This window comes from Hyperolius riggenbachi, chromosome 4, assembly GCF_040937935.1.
Source record: "Hyperolius riggenbachi isolate aHypRig1 chromosome 4, aHypRig1.pri, whole genome shotgun sequence".
In the NCBI taxonomy this organism is placed as follows: domain Eukaryota; kingdom Metazoa; phylum Chordata; class Amphibia; order Anura; family Hyperoliidae; genus Hyperolius; species Hyperolius riggenbachi.
The window spans coordinates 207,488,737-207,505,333 of NC_090649.1; the positions used below are offsets into that span (position 1 = coordinate 207,488,737).

The window sequence follows — 16,597 nt, forward strand, 5'->3', positions numbered from 1 at the left end:
ACCGGGACAAATGGGTAAATAAAATGTGTGGCTTTTATCCACAGTAGAACGTTTTATTTTAAAACTATAATGGCCGAAAACTGAGAAATAATGAATTTTTAGTTGTATTTGCATTTACAATAAAATAATGGTACAGATCATTTTGTTGTGATACAGTTATTGGGGAATGAATGGGAGGAGCTCTGAAATGTGAAAATTCCTCTCGTCCATAAGGTGAAAACAACCTGCAGGCTGAAATGGTTAAGTAAAATACTGTAATATTTATACAAATTTTTTCTGTTTTGGATATCATTTGGCACTATTGTTTATTTGTATGAATTTATCAGAACATTAACACTTCAGATGATGTCTGTTTGGGCCTTTTTATTATCCTGGTGAGGTGGCCCTTTATTTTTTGATATTTTATGATATTGGTGAGAAGATAATGATCCCTGCAGTTATAGCAGTTAACATTAGATGTGAACATCTCATGGAACTGGAGTTGGTCCTTGTTTTAATTGATTTTATAAGTTACAATGGAAAGGATAGCATTTATTGATACAGCCTTGTGCAGAACTTTGTGGGCTTTTTTTTTTTTTTTTATACACAGTGAGGTAAGCTCTCCAGTGACAACACAGAGAGTAAAAAAAACAAAAAGAAAAAACATTATTTCAGTTGTGTGGAAAAGGACTTCTAAACATTTTCAGTGGTTTATTACTGCCTATGATATTATTTTAGAGATGTACTAATTTCTTGCTCTCAATGACAATGATCCACGGAGAGAAAGTGATTGAAAAACCACCTAAGCAAAGCCTAGGAATAAAATAAACTTGGCAGTAGCTTTAACCCTTCCTCACACTAAACAAAGATAAAATAAAAGTTTAAGATGGATATATCTTTGGCCCTCAGGATTCTAGTTACCAAGCTTTCCAAATACCTTTTTCCCTGGTGCTTCCATGGCAGCATACTATGGGTTGTGGCCCCGCCCCTGAACCCTATTGGACACCATAACTATAAATTTGTTGAGAGTATCACCCACCAGTATTCTTTTTCCTTTGTCCTCCCCTTTGGACACTATTGCTATTTTCTTTCCTTCTCTTCCTTTCTTTTTCAGTCCCCTTTCTACCCCAGGGTTTATCCCTTTCCCTGGGAAGTCTCTGCATGAGTACTAAATGTATCTTACACAGAGAGCCCGGTCTTCTGGTCCCGGAGATATACATGTGTGCTAAATGCATACGAATGAGCAATGCCTGCATCAGTATCCTGTGCTAAATGCATACAGGTGAGCAATGCCTGCATCAGTATCCTGTGCTAAATGCATACAGGTGAGCAATGCCTGCATCAGTATCCTGTGCTAAATGCATACAGGTGAGCAATGGCTGTATTACTTTCATGTGCTAGATGCATAGAAATGAAAGCTGGCTGCATAACCTTCATATGCTAGATGCATACTAATGAGCTTTGGCTGTATTATCTTCATGTGCGACATGCATACTAATGAACTATGGCTGCAGTACTTGCATGTACTAAATGCATACAAATGAACTATGGCTGCATTACTTTCATGTGCAAGATGCATACAAATGAACTATGGCTGCATACATAGAAATGAACACGGGATGCATTACCTTCATGTACTAGAAGCATACAGGTGAGCAATGGCTGTATTACTTTCATGTGCTAGATGCATAGAAATGAACACGGGATGCATTACCTCATGTGCTAGAAGCATGCAGGTGAGCAATGGCTGTATTACTTTCATGTGCTAGATGCATAGACTTGAACGCTGGCTGCTTTACCTTCATATGCTAGATGCATACTAATGAGCTTTGGCTGTATTACCTTTATGTGCTACATGCATACTAATGAACGATGGCTGCAGTACTTGCATGTACTAAATGCATACAAATGAACTATGGCTGCATTACTTTCATGTGCAAGATGCATACAAATGAACTATGACTGCATTACTTTCATGTGCAAGATGCATACAAATTAACTATGGCTGCATTACTTTCATGTGCAAGATGCATACAAATTAACTATGGCTGCATTACTTTCATGCAAGATGCATACAAATGATCTATGGCTGCATTACTTTCATGTGCAAGATGCATACAAATCAACTATGCCTACATTACTCTCATGAGCAAGATGCATACAGATGAACTATAGCTGCATTACTTTCATGTGCAAGATGCATACAGATGAACTATGGCTGCATTACTTTCATGTGCAAGATGCATACAGATGAACTATGGCATACAGATGATTATGGCTGCATTACTTTCACGTGCAAGATGCATACTGATGAACTATGGCTGCATTACTTGAACTATGGCTGCATTAGTTCCTGTGCTAAATGCATACAGGTGTGCAATGGCTGCATTAGTTACCTGCCTGTCTGTCCTTTTTCTTTCCTGCTTTCTATCTGGTTCTATCTCCTTCCATCCTTTCTTCCTCATCTCCTGGCTGAGTAGTCTCATGGTTTTGTAAATGCCAGTTCTCTGCTTTCTGCAGTGGCAGGACAGTGTGGATTGGTGGGGAGTGTTCACGAGCATGCAGGCGTGTATAGCACGCGCGCGCGAGTGTGCACTTCCTTATATAGGCTAATAGCTTTTTCCTCTTTGCCCATACTTGGGTAATGTTGCAACCATCTTGGTTGTGGGCAGCTTGCTTCTGAGCATGCTCACAGCCTCCTGGAGGTTTAAGGAGTATCTAGCCTAATGTTGCTATTTGAAAGTTGCAGGGACACTGCTATTTCTCCTGTGAGAAGTCATTTTCTCCCAAGGGATTAATTTACTCTTCTTAAAAGTATCTTAAAATAATATCTTAAAAAAAAAAAAAAAAAAAAACCAAACAAAAAAAAAAAAAAAACTTTCTTACTATTTAACTCTTGCAGCCTATTCCTGCTGGAAATCTGGCATGCAGCTCTAAAGACCAGACGGAAGCCCATAGAAAGGGGACTCTCGGGCAATGTTTTAGAGAAAAAAAAAAAAAAAAAAAGGAGGGTCATTGGGTGTTGCAAATGCAAAATTGTATTCCATTTCAGCCCCTCTTGACCTAATAACACTGAAGATTGGCGTTCTCAAGAAAGTTCCTGACATCGTTGGCATTCACACTCTTCATGAAGATATTCTGATGACAGAAGTCATTGGGCTTGGTTCGCAGCGGCGCTGACTGTTGGCGCGGTCGGTTTCGCGTTGCTTGCGCGTTTTCGCACGCGGGTGCGAATTTTCACGCGGGATCGATATCGTTTTCGCGTGGGGACATTGTCGTTTCGCGCGGGGGCGGCCGTGCTGGCGGTTGGCGCTCTTTGGTGAATCAGGCCCATTGTCTGAATAAAGGGCATTCTAGAAGATCTCCTTCCTCAAGATTGATTCATCATTCTAGATATAGGTCGACTCGGCATACTCCGCCTCCACTGATCTCCAACCACTCGACAGGAAAATCAGCTTACTGGAAGTGTGGAAAAATGACGATGCCGGATAAGACTTGTGCGAATTGTTGTACGGAAAATTCTGAAGACAAATCTGAAGACTCCTTTTTAGATTGTTACATATTTATGAAGCAAGCAGTAAGAGGGGAAATGCGTTCCCAAGCGCCAGTTGCAGTTCTGTCAACTTCACAGAATGACAGATCTTTCCAAGTCCAATCTATTCAAGAGGTTGTCTCTGAAGCAGAAGGTAATGGTATTTTCCACTAAAGAACCTTTTTACAGTGGAAAGAACCAGAAGATCCTTCCATAGATGTAGGTAAATATTATCCACATCTTACCGAGGTTGGTCTTGCCGTTCCTTTAATGAAATAAATCATAAGGATGATTCTTGAAGAAACGAACAAAGTCGATAATAAACAGGAGGGAAATCTGAAGATATTCCTCAAGATAGAAGACTCAAGTTACAAAGATTTGTACAGATAAATCCGTTCCAGCAAAGATTCAGGAATTTTTGTTCCTATAAACCAGATAAGAATTAAAAAAAAAAAAAAAAAAAAAAAATTGCAAATTTCTCAGTCAGCCCTCTCTAGGGCAATCAAGATTGCTCCAGCTAATCGACAAACCCAAGGAAAGTCCTTTTGGGCCCTCCATCCATCCACACTTCTGGAGGCGGGTTTCAAGCCATCTCTGACGGTTATCGGTGGAGATTTAAATCACTCTGCAAGATATGTTTATGCCTACCCGGAGAGAGAAGTCTGTCGTCTTCAATATGCCAATTAATAGTGCAAGATGCAGTACTGGAGGTACCTTGCTCACAGAGAGTCAAAGGGATGTACTATCCTCTGTTGTTTGGCAAGAAAACAGAAGTTTGGCAACCTGTCTTAGATCTGGGATATTTTAAACAAGTACACACTGCTTCCAAAATACAGGATTGAATCTCTTCAATCCATTATCCTGACAGTCCAATAAAACTATTTTCTAGTTCCAATAAACTTAAAAGATATGTATGTATTCCCACACATCCTTAGTACCAACAGTTTGTTTGGTTTGCAATTAAAGACATTCATCTTTCAGCAAGGAAGTGTCTTCAAGTCTTGGGAATGTTAGCAGCTACAATAATGATGAAGTGGCCACACTGGCACATAATGCATTTTTGAACTCCCTTTCTTATATTAGTGGGGCAGAGTGTCTCTACAACAGAAAATGGTGATTTTTCACATCAATGAAGAATTCTCTTATCTGGTGTTGTAATCAGGATTATTTACTCAATGGATTCTGATTCTGTCTCAATTGACTTATGTTTCAGGGATGCTGATCTATTGGGAGGTGGTGCATGGTGCCAAGACCAGGTGGTTCAGTCCAGATGGCCATGTCACCCCTTAACAAACAATTCAAATCCTTTGGAATTAAGATCCGCCTGTTTAGCCTTTAAAAGCTTTTGCACATCTTCTAGTAGGGAAAACCGAGTGCAACACAACAGTCAATTATACCACAATTTTTCTCCCGAATTTATTGTCAAGCAGCAGTGGGAATACATGCTCTATCCCAGTCTTGGCCGCCTCCTGTTCGGTACTATTTTTCTCCAGTACCAATAGTCTTTCGGTTTCTGAAGAAATTTAAGAAGGAGAAATCAAAACTTCTTTCAATAATTCTATACTGGCTGTACAGACTGTGGTTTCCACTTCTTCCTCTCCAATTATCTCAGACGGAGCAAATGTTTCTCTCGGTCTGTACGAAACTGTTGTCTGAGCCATGGTTATTTCAATCAGCACCTCACAAATTTTGTCTGGTAGCCTGTATATTTAAGGGGAGAGGTTAACTAAGTTGGGATGTTCCAAGACAGCAAGTAAAGTATGAACAAATGTGGTATGCCAGAAAGTCTGGAACCGGTTTCAAGACTTTGTTTCTGGAGACAATTTTGATCCATTCTCCCCATCAGTAAATAATACTTTAAACTTTCTTCAGGTGGGATTTGTCCTTGGTTTTAGCTACAATACCTTGAAGGTCCAGGTGACGGCACTGTTCTCATTTTAAAAAAACTGGAGACAAGCGGGCCTTAAATCCATTGCAGCAATTCTTAAAGGCAGCTCTTAAAATGAAACCTCCTAGAAGAAATGTATATCCCAAATGGGATTTAATGTTGCTGTTGGATTAACTTAGTTTTTCCTCCGTTTTATCCTATGGAAGGCTGTCTCATGTCAATAATATCTGCTAGAAGAATGTCAGAATTGCATGCTCTAGGTTGTGAAGATCTAATCTTTTATCATGATCAAGCTACCCTAACACCAGGGATGAACTTTTTTACCCAAAGTGGTATCAGTGCTCTACCTAGATAATGATTGTCTTTGTCAAAGAAAAAAGGGTAAAATCCAATCTGCCTCTAATACATCATCTGGATGTGTCATGCTCTTTTAAAAGATATCTGCAGATCACAGAATCTTTCAGACAGTCAACCCATCTCCTGTTAGTTTCTTCTGGTTACAGGAAAGGTTAAGAAACCCCTTATAGGATGTTAACGGCTTGGATTCGGGAATTCACCTGCTGTGTGTAAGGCTAAGGTCTACCTGGCCAGACATTAGCTCACTTAACCAGAAGTATAACTTCATCGTGAGCATTTCTTGCCGGTGTGTCTACAGCCACAATCTTTAAAGCTGCATGGTCCTCGACATATACTTTTGTTGAATATTAGAGTTGACCCTTCAGTCCTTAGCTCTTCAAATGTGGGAAAATCAATTAATTTCTGATCCTACTAATGTTAAAAAATAGTGTTACTTTACCCTCCCTGTTTGTTCTTGCTAGTTAAATCCCATAGTATGCTGCCATGGAAGCACCAGGGAAACAGGAAAATTAATACTTACCTATCGGAAATTTTCCTTTCCTGGTGCATTTCCATGGCAGCATACGAACCCACCCTCAAAACGGGGAGGACTATAGTTACTAGAATACTGGTGGGTGATACTCTCAACAAATTTATAGTTATGGTGTCCAATAGGGTTCAGGGGCGGGGCCACAACCCATAGTGGCCACCTTAAGACAGAGGATATATCAAGTGTCTTTGATTTAAGAATGAGGCATTTGTGTCAGTTATATATTTTACATAGGACATCTCATGCCCCAGAGATTATTTACTATGGGTCTGAGGGATTCTTCAATTTGCACTAGATGCAGAAGGGAGCATGGCGATCTGCTTCACTTACTCTGGGAATTGCCCAAAGCTGCGCAGATACTGGCATATGATTTTGTTAACGATCATTAACATTTTCCAAGTTTATATACCTGAATCCCCGATGTATTGCATTCTAGGACCCCTGAGCCCTTTGCTCATAGAGGAGACTATGCAGTTTGCAGTACATACTGTAGATCCCTTTTGTCAGGCTGCTTATTATAAAAGATTATAAAAGATTGGTCTAATGAGTCTCCCTTATCTTATGTGACTAGGATTTCCAGGCTCAACTCATACTTGGAAGTTGGAGAAACAAATGTATACACACAGGGGGGGCCCGCAAAAATTTGAAAAAATCTGGAAGAGCTGTCTGGACTCTCCGGGTGTAGCGGACTTTAATTGGCTCTGGTCTACATTCATGTGGGCTTTTTTGCCTTCTCAACTGTCACGTGTTATCAGTTATGCATTATGAATTATTCAGTTGTATTGCTACTTCGTCTGGTTTTGATAATGTATTGGGTTCTTGTTTTTTGTTTTTTTTTGGGTGGTTGGAGCCATTCCCATTTCTGCTGTATTGTGTTTACTAACTCAGGGCTTCACGGTTACTGAAGTAAAGATTTTTTGTTGATTCGAAAACAAACATTAGGCAGCTTTATAATCCTATTACAAATTCCTACACTTGGCTAACCTTTTGCTTTGAAAAAAAACAACTGTTGAAAGAAGAAGGAAGGTATTGAAAGAACAATAAGAAACTGTGCAAGTTCATCTGCAGCCATGCTTTGAATATGTAAGGAAATTCAGGCAAAGCTCTCTCCTGAAATATGAATAGGAATGGACGCTGGCTGCCTAAGGCCCCAAGCAAGTGAAGTATAGTCTGGTGTTGGTCATAGAGCAGATTTGCCAACATCAAACCAATAAACCCAAATCAAAGTTTGTTGGTTTAATGGTTTGATGTCGGCATAAGGGTGCAAGGTAAGCTGTGCATGTCACAAGTACTACTTACCCAACGCAAGGCTTGCAGGATTAATGCTTTCAATCGATCATTTCCATACACCAAGTCTTTCTTTAACTTCTCATAGTCCAGTGATGGCAACAAGGGCACCTCTTGAGGCTTCCTGAATTGCAGAAAATTACAAATTAATATACCGTATTCAATTTAAAACTAAAAAGCAGGGCAAGCTAAAACGAGACCATGTTATTAAAGGGACTCCGAGCAGTGCAGAAACTATGGAAAGATGCATTTCAATTGCGAAAATAACGAAAACTAAAAGGCGTAGGGTGGCGGTTTATATATCATTGGAAAGAGGAGAAAGAGAGCTTTAAAATGATATGCATCTTTCCATAGTTTCTGCACTGCTTGGAGTCCCTTTAACTAACCTGCATCCATCACTGTGTATTATTTTGATTAAATGAAATATCTAGAAGTAGATTTTTTTAAATCTAAATCGCGGTTAAATAAGTGTCCCAGTCCTCTTGTACTACAGTGGAAATGCCCCTGCTATCCCTTCTGAGGAGGCTTCCTCAGAAGCAGTTGGGAAGCTGCGAGCACGTAGGGCTGTCTCCCCACACAGAGCTGGTTCCTATTTTTGGTAAGCGGTTTATATCATCTTGATTCTCTTGCTTGATATCAGCAGCACTTTATCTTTATATCTGCACCTTATTGGCTTCACTTCTAACAGGAATTATTGCACATGTTTAACAAAAAAATAAATAATTCCTAGGTGTTAACCTCAGGATCTATAGATTAAGGGCTGCTGCACACTACAAGGGCTTTTTAAACGCTAGAGATTTTAAAAGCTTTTGCCAATGCAATGCTATGAGGGAATTTTACAATATCATCTTGATTCTCTTGCTTGATATCAGCAGCACTTTATCTTTATATCTGCACCTTATTGGCTTCACTTCTAACAGGAATTATTGCACATGTTTAACAAAAAAATAAATAATTCCTAGGTGTTAACCTCAGGATCTATAGATTAAGGGCTGCTGCACACTACAAGGGCTTTTTAAACGCTAGAGATTTTAAAAGCTCTTGCCAATGCAATGCTATGAGGGAATTTTACAAAATGACATCGCTCCATTGAGAACACACACACAATAGCAAGAACTTTTAAAATCATAAAGCACTTAGAAAAGCTCTTGCAGTGTGCACCAGCCCTTATATGCACTAGTGACTTTTTTCAGATTTTTGCACTGCCTCCACCACATGTCAAAGGTGATGTCAAGTGCTTTGAATCATGAACTGTTCCTTCTCTTTTTCATATTCTGATCTTCCCATCATTCCAAAGAATGCTACTCTTGTACAAAGAAAACGGTTCCAAAACTGTGCAGGCTTTCTGGCAAACCCAAATCTGCCTTCCAATTAGTAGACAACATATTTAAAGGGGAACTGAAGAGAGAGGTATATGGAGGCTGTCATGTTTATTTCCTTTTAGACAATACCAGTTGCCTGGCAGCCCAGCTGATCCTCTGTCTCTAATACTATTAGCCATAGCCCCTGAACAAGCATGCAGCAGATCAGGTGTTTCAGTGGTTCAGACTTATAAGTCTGATCTGACAAGACTAGCTGCATGCTTGTTTCTGGTTTTATTCAGATACTACTGCAGAGAAATAGACCAGCAGGGCTGCCAGGCAACTGGTATTGATTAAAAGGAAATAAATATGGCAGCCTCTGTATACCTCTCTCTTCAGTTCCCCTTTAAAGGGATAGAATTCCTAAGGCATTCACTAAAGCTGTATATACATGCACCATCACTGTCACCTGCAGGGATTGAGACTCCATTCCTTGGGAGAAAATTCGGGGCCAGGTACTGCACAGACGCATTGCTAGCTTATAGTCTAGGGATGCATTCTGATGCTGGGGAACAGGGAGGAGGGAGTATGTGTGGTGCACGACGGAGCAGCTTCCAGGAGGAGAGGTAAGGAGAAAAGCAATGCCAAGATGGTCCAGCACTCAGTATCTTTTGGAAATGCATAAATGGTGCTGTACACATGCAGAGACAGCCCAAACCGGCTCAGAACCATCTAGCTTACGTACGAGGCTTCAATTGGGATGCAAATTATTGTACAAGTCCAAATCCAATATGTAAGTTAAAAAAACAAAACTAAAAAGCAAAAATTTTATTAATATTTATATATTTGTGGACCTGTCTGTATTTTGCATTCAATGCACTGTTAAAGTAGATCTATTACATAGTAAATACATGGGTCAAACGCAGCATTTTAATACTGTTAGCAACTACTGTAAGTGCTACTGTCACACAAGTCTGAACACATTACAGTTACTTATTGCATAATGCGGGAGCAGCATTCAATCTACATTCATAAACAGATAGTACATTTTACAGTAGAATCTTGTTATAGTAAGCTCTGATATAGTAAATATCTGGATATAGTAAACTTAGTTTTTAGGTCCCAGCAACTGCATCTATATACATATACAATGTATGACCAATTATGATACAGTAAACTTCTGATATAGTAAACTACTTTTCTTGGTCCCTCGGAGAGGACTATAAAGCAGGGGTAGGGAACCTATGGCTCGGGAGCCAGATGTTGCTCTTTTGATGGCTACATTTGGCTCACAGACAAATAAGTAGGGGTTAATTCACTAAGCTAAACTGCTCAAGCAGCGCAGCTTAGTGTGGCAGCGCTAGTAAAATGTTCAAAGTAGGCACGCTACTGCTTTAGCATGCACTATTAACTTACTCACGCTCCCCCCCCCCCCCCAAAACGAACAGCTGCTCCAATTGTCCCACTCTGGACCCTGTCATGTCCAGTGACTACGTAGGATGAGATCCCCGCACTTTGATTGTCCAAATAGGCTGCCTGCCAAAGTGCAGGGATCTCGTCCTACAATATGAATCAACCCTCAAGTCAGCTAGCTAATTGTACAAGCAGTTAGTCGGGTATTTCTCCTCTCTGGCTCTCTCGGAAATTGCTGATGTTGCTGAAACCCAAGAGAAGCTAAAGACGTGTCTGACACTTCTGTTGCTTGGCGGATCAACTGTGTACACATCACCATGGCAACAGGGACAGTCCTCTGCTGCGCATGTGCAATGTCCCAGTTTGAAACATATTGTATGGCTTTCAGGGAAATACTTATTAAAATATGTAGCGTTTATGGTTCTCTCGGCCAAAAAGGTTCCTGACCCCTGCTATAAAGGGATTCTACTGTATATCAAAAGCTAAGCCATGGATGTGCTAGCAGCTTGTTGCTTAGCAAACATGAATCTACAAAAGAACTGAAAAATTCTGCTTATAGTGACCATGCAGAACTTGGATGTATAGTGTTTGTTTGTTTGTTTTCGGCTATCTTACAAATCAGGTCAGTAGAAATAAATACCACATTTTGTAAACTGGCAACGTACATGGGTGCAATGGATGCTCTCAGCATGGAAGATGCCTGTGGAAACATGAAAATGCAAAATGAATATAACTATACATGAGCAGCACAAAATGTTTATTATCAAAGTTAATATAAAATGTTGTAATATATATTTGCTTTATTTATTATGTTTAGTACTAAAATATTTTAAAAAAACAACAACAAAAAACAACAACATTTTCATTAGTGACGGTCAATGTCTTGCTAATGCAAACATGTATATAATATTACAGAAGTCACTGGCTTTGTGGCTAAAAGTTCAGCCCCATCACTCACTTCAGATGTACCTTTACTACACAAAAGTAAAAAAATAATATTTTCCATACAAAAAAAAAAATAATGGCTAGTCAAACCACTATATGTGTTCCACAGAATGAAACTTTAATTGGTGATATGTCATATTTCCTTATTTAACCACTTCAGCCTTCAGTGTTTTTTCACCTAATGCATCCGAGCAATTTTCACCTCCCATTTAATCGCCCAAAACTTTATCACTACTTATCACAATGAAATAATCAAGATCTTGTTTTTTCTGCCACCAATTAGGCTTTCTTTGGGTGGTACATTTTGCAAAGAATTCTTTTTTTCTAAATGCATTTTAACAGGATAAAAAAAAGAAAAGAAAAAAAAGCATTATTTCTCAGTTTTTAGCCATTATAGCTTAAAAATAATACATACTACCATAGTTAAAACCCACTTATTTTATTTGCCCATTTGTCCTGGTTATTACACCATTTAAATTATGTCCCTATCCCAATGTACGGTGCCAATATTTTATTTGGAAATAAAGGTGTATTTTTTCAGTTTTGTGTCCATCACTATTTACAAGCTTATAATTTAAAAAAGAGTAGTAATATACCCTCTTGACGTGCATATAAAAAAAGTTCAGACCTTTAGGTAAATATTTATGCTTTTTTTTTTTAATTGTAATTTTTTTAATGAAACATTTTATTTGGGTATTTTTTGGTGAGTGTGGGAGGTAAACAGTTAATTTTAAATGTAAGTGTGGGTCTGTTCATTAAAATAAAATGTATATAGATGTAGTTTTACTATTTGGCAACAAGATGGGCTCAGTCATGTTTTTTTTTAGGCGTCCTGTATGCGTACTATGTTCGCTTACAGGTAGTGAAGTAGGGATGTGTAACTTAGAACAATCGCGGTTTCTCATAGAAGCCAGCCATCATTCTAACAGGGACTTATTTCAATAAATGGGAACTGTGTCACTTTATCAATAGGAAGCAGATCAGACATGCTGAAAATGATCGGCGTCGATCTGAAAAAATTGCATGGTGTGCATCAGCCATAAGAATTGATCAGAATTTTTTTACCACAGCTGATAACATTTTCTATACAATTCATAATTTTTAACGAAAAACAGGAAAATGTATTCATTTTTGGAACAATCATGAACCTTTACACAAATAATTTTTAACTGAAAGTTATTGAAAAGTAATCTGCAGTCACAGACAATCTTTAACACTCTCTTGAAATCATGGCAACAGAACTGCATCAGTGCATAGGACTTCTTGGAATTCTCAGCTCTCCTATTGTGTCATAAGCTCAGTACATACCCTGCCCAATGCAGGAACTAACATTTCTGACATCCCCATCTCTAGGTTCACTACAATGGCCCTTTCATTCATAGATTGTACAAAAAAGTAGACAGCTCGGGGGATGCTGGGAATGCCATATAGTTTTAAACTCGGTGACTAATCCCTCCCATTTACTATTTATTGCTAGAAAGCCACTGCACTGCATAATGCGATTAACTCCCAGGTGGAAACATCTGTGCCAGAGTAATACAACTTTATAAAACCCTTGCAATGCCTATACACTCTTTTATCCAATTTTAGTGCTAATTCTAGCAAATAAAGCAACAATAATATGCATTCCCTTCAAAAGTCACAATGTAAATCAGTGTATTAAAAAAGCATAGATGGGTTAACAAACACAGAACATACAATGGACATCCAAATGTGCACATAACCCATGCAGGTTACTTTCAAGGAACAAGAAAGTTAATGCAGACAAAGTATGCAGAACATGCAAAGTAAAATCTCTGTTTTACTGCTGCATCAAAATGCAAATTACATTACTCTTAATCTACATATTAGATCAAATTCAAATGAATGCAGGTGACCTTTCCACTTTGTGGGTTTGAACCGAGTTAGACTTTCTCTCCCCACATTCATTAAGGTCCAGGCTTTGTGGTCTCCATAAAGGGAAAAGCTTCACCCTGTATATATAAAACTCTCTCAGTCTGGGTCAAAACCCGATTTAAGGGACCACTATTGCAAAAAATGTTAAAATGTAAAAAATACATGTAAACACATACAGTATATATAAGTAGTACATTTCTTCCAGAGTAAAATGAGCCATAAATTACTTTTCTCCTATGTTGCTGTCACTTACAGTAATTAGTAGAAATCTGACAGAACCAACGAGTTTTGGACTTGGCCATCTCCTCATGGGGGATTCTCAGGGGTTTCTTTATTTTCAAAATCACTTAGTGAATGGAAGTTGCTCCATCCAACTGCCAAAAAAACTGTACGGTGAACAGGCAGGCTGCCAAGCATCTTTGTATAAATCCTTGTCAGGAAGGGTCTTTATAAAGAATAAAGGCCATGCTCAGAATCCCCAATGAAGAGATGGACTTGTCCAAATCCTGTCGGTTCTGTCAGATTTCTACTACTTACTGTAAGTGACAGCAAGATAGAAGAGAAGTAAATTACGGCTTATTTCACTGTGAAAGAAATGTAATTCTTACTTGTAAATGTTTACATGTATTTTAAATTTTACAATTTTTCGTGATAGTGGTCCTTTAAAAACAACCTGCAGTCTCCAATGTACACCCTTCAAAAGATCATTAGGTCCCAGGATTTCAACCAGCTGTTTTTCAAAGTTTCACATGATTCTTTCTCAGGGTCTCTAAGTTAATGACCTGGGAAGAGATTCTGATAAAATGTTGACCTCCATAGCTTGAAAGGTTTAAATTATGTCAGATTTATCATTACTGATGGGCATTTCAAAATCAATAGCATCAATTTTGAGGACTGGTGCCTCAACAGATCTATAGAGGGTGGAATAATAGCCCATTATAAATCTATATTCTGTGGTAAACTCTCTAAACTAGTTAATGCAAAATGGATGTTTTAAAACATCTTGTTTTGGCACTTTTGGATATTTTAACCACTTAAGCCTAACTGGGCGAATATATTTGTCCAGTGTTGTTGTGTAGACTGCACCACCAGTTTGTTACTAAATGATTCATATGTGGTATCATTTTATATGTGAAGAGTTGTAGAATACATTTTGGTGTGTCTTAAAGCTTGGACACCTATCACATAAAAAATGGGTAGGGACAAACTCAATCTAACATAAAAAAAGTAATTTTCAAAACTATGATCAAACTTGGGAAAGTCTTAGCAAAACTACAAGAGACATATGTGGTAACATTTTAACCCTGATAACTTGTAGAATGGAGTTTAGAGAGTTTTAGGGTTGAGGCCCATGTCTTGTGTATTCTTTTTAGTCACAAACTGAATCAAATGCAATAACATTTTTGCATATTCTGTACCAAAATAAAAGACTTGTAAAATGAAAACAAAGTGACAGAAAATAAGAGAAAAAAAACACGTATTGTTACTTTAGGATCTTGGCTTTTTAAATATGTATGCCATGAGGGTATATTACTATTATTTTTGCAAATAAGGTCTCATAATCATCGATGGTTTATAATGAGAAAGTAAAAAACACAAAACAGAATAAAGACACCTTTATTTCCAAATACAATATTGTCACCATACATTGTGCTAGGAACATAATCTAAATGTTGTAATAATCAGGATGGATGAGTAAATAAAATGTGTGGTTTAACTTATACTTAGCACTGTTTATTGTAAAGCTATATTGGATGTAAAGTAAGAAATAGTGTGTTTTTTTCTATTTTTTTTACCTTAATTTCCCTTTAAAATGTGTAGAAAATAAGGTAATTACTAAACAAAATTTTCACACACTAAAAGCCTAATTTGTCCTGAAAAAAACAATATATAGATAATGTAGGTGTGATTAGTAGTAATAAAGTTATTGACGAATGAATGGGAGCAGTGCTGATATGTGAAAATTGCTCTCGTCCTGAAGTGGTTAAAACAATCTTTTTGCATTAACCATCAGCATACACTCGCAGGTACCCCGGGAATAGGGGAGGGGGGGGGGAGCACATTATGCCACCAATTAACTGGCATGACCTAGTTAGAATTCCCAAGCCTTGTAAAAAATTTAAAAACTGGGAGACAGATCTGGGCATCTCATCCCCACCTGCCAAGTGGAACTATTACTGCAAATCCCTAATAAATGGCAGTCGAAATTTCTCAGTGGTAGAAACAACATCAGAATTATATTAAGAGCCCACCTCTTGCCAACCAAACTGAAAAAGCTTCATCCAGATGCCCCAGACCTTTACTTTAGGGATTGTTATCAGGAAGGAAATTTCTATCATATGTGGTGGACATGTTCTCAGGTTGTGACATTCTGGAATAGGGTATGTAACTTTATTACTTCTGCTTTTGATAGACCATTCTGACGGGGGGGGGGGGGGCATCGTAGCAAACAAAATGGATAAAATTAAATATCCTATCTTCTAACTGATCCAATTTCTTGCTATATTATATCTGCAAAAACAAATTTGGCAGCTAACTGGAAAGAATCCTGACTAACTATTGAATTATTCCCTCAATTTGAAGTAAACTTGGATAAGTTATGTTGACAATATGAGTCGACGACACATTTTGCTATATAAATAATTACTCTGTATGCCACTGGGGACTGGTGCGACTCTTCCTGTTGGATCTGCCGATTTTGTTTCTATTACTTTTGAAAACACTATGTTAACATTTTTCAGAATGTAAGGCTATCTTGTGCCTTGACCTAGCTGCTGAGTTCATATTACAAGTATATGTCCTGTGAGGGATTCTCATTGTGAAATAAGCACTTTATCTTTGTTATTCTGTTTTATACCTATAAAAATGAATGAAAGACGTGAACAACTGTATTTGGTGCCTAAGGGATTAATTTTTTACTAACCCGGTTAACATAATTAGTAATACTGAAGGTGTGACCTTGTAAAAATATACCTTCATATGGCCAGACCTGATATATTGTCAGTTACTCCAAATAACCCCCCCCTTACGTCTGGTTCCGGAAAATATTTTCTGTGACGTTGCCCACAAGTGTGGCAACCTTATGGGCAATTTCTGAAAAATCTTACCAGCATGTATGCAGCATGAGGGCACCAACAAACGAATATATGGGTAATTAGTTCAACCAATTATATACAAGTGTGCATTTGTTGTTCAGATGCAAAGCACATTGGAGTTGCATAGGAAGTAGACGGAGAAGCTGAACTCCTTCTGTCTGAATGCACTTTGCAGACCTTTCAAGAAGTATTGGATATTCCCAAAGCCCACCGGGGCATACATTAAGGTAACTCTGCTCCAAGAATTGCCCTAGGTCTCTTCTTATAATCATAAGAACTTGACACATATTTTGAAGTATTGTTCCATTTACACTCATCAAAACTATTTTTACAGACGATAGGATCAATGCTGTATTTAAATATAGAATATGTATA

At 38.2% G+C, this 16,597-nt stretch overlaps 1 protein-coding gene across 3 annotated transcripts in view; it reads right to left on the reverse strand.

Moving 5' to 3' along the window:
• ARMC9 (armadillo repeat containing 9) overlaps nt 1-16,597 on the reverse strand; it is a 294,287-nt gene that overhangs the window by 133,353 nt on the left and 144,337 nt on the right. For all 3 annotated transcript variants that reach the window (XM_068281283.1, XM_068281282.1, XM_068281281.1), the window contains exons 10-11: nt 10,952-10,986; nt 7,585-7,696 (exon numbers count right to left, since the gene is read on the reverse strand). In XM_068281283.1, the coding sequence (XP_068137384.1) occupies nt 7,585-7,696; nt 10,952-10,986 (147 nt within the window). The remainder of the gene's footprint in view (nt 1-7,584; nt 7,697-10,951; nt 10,987-16,597) is intronic.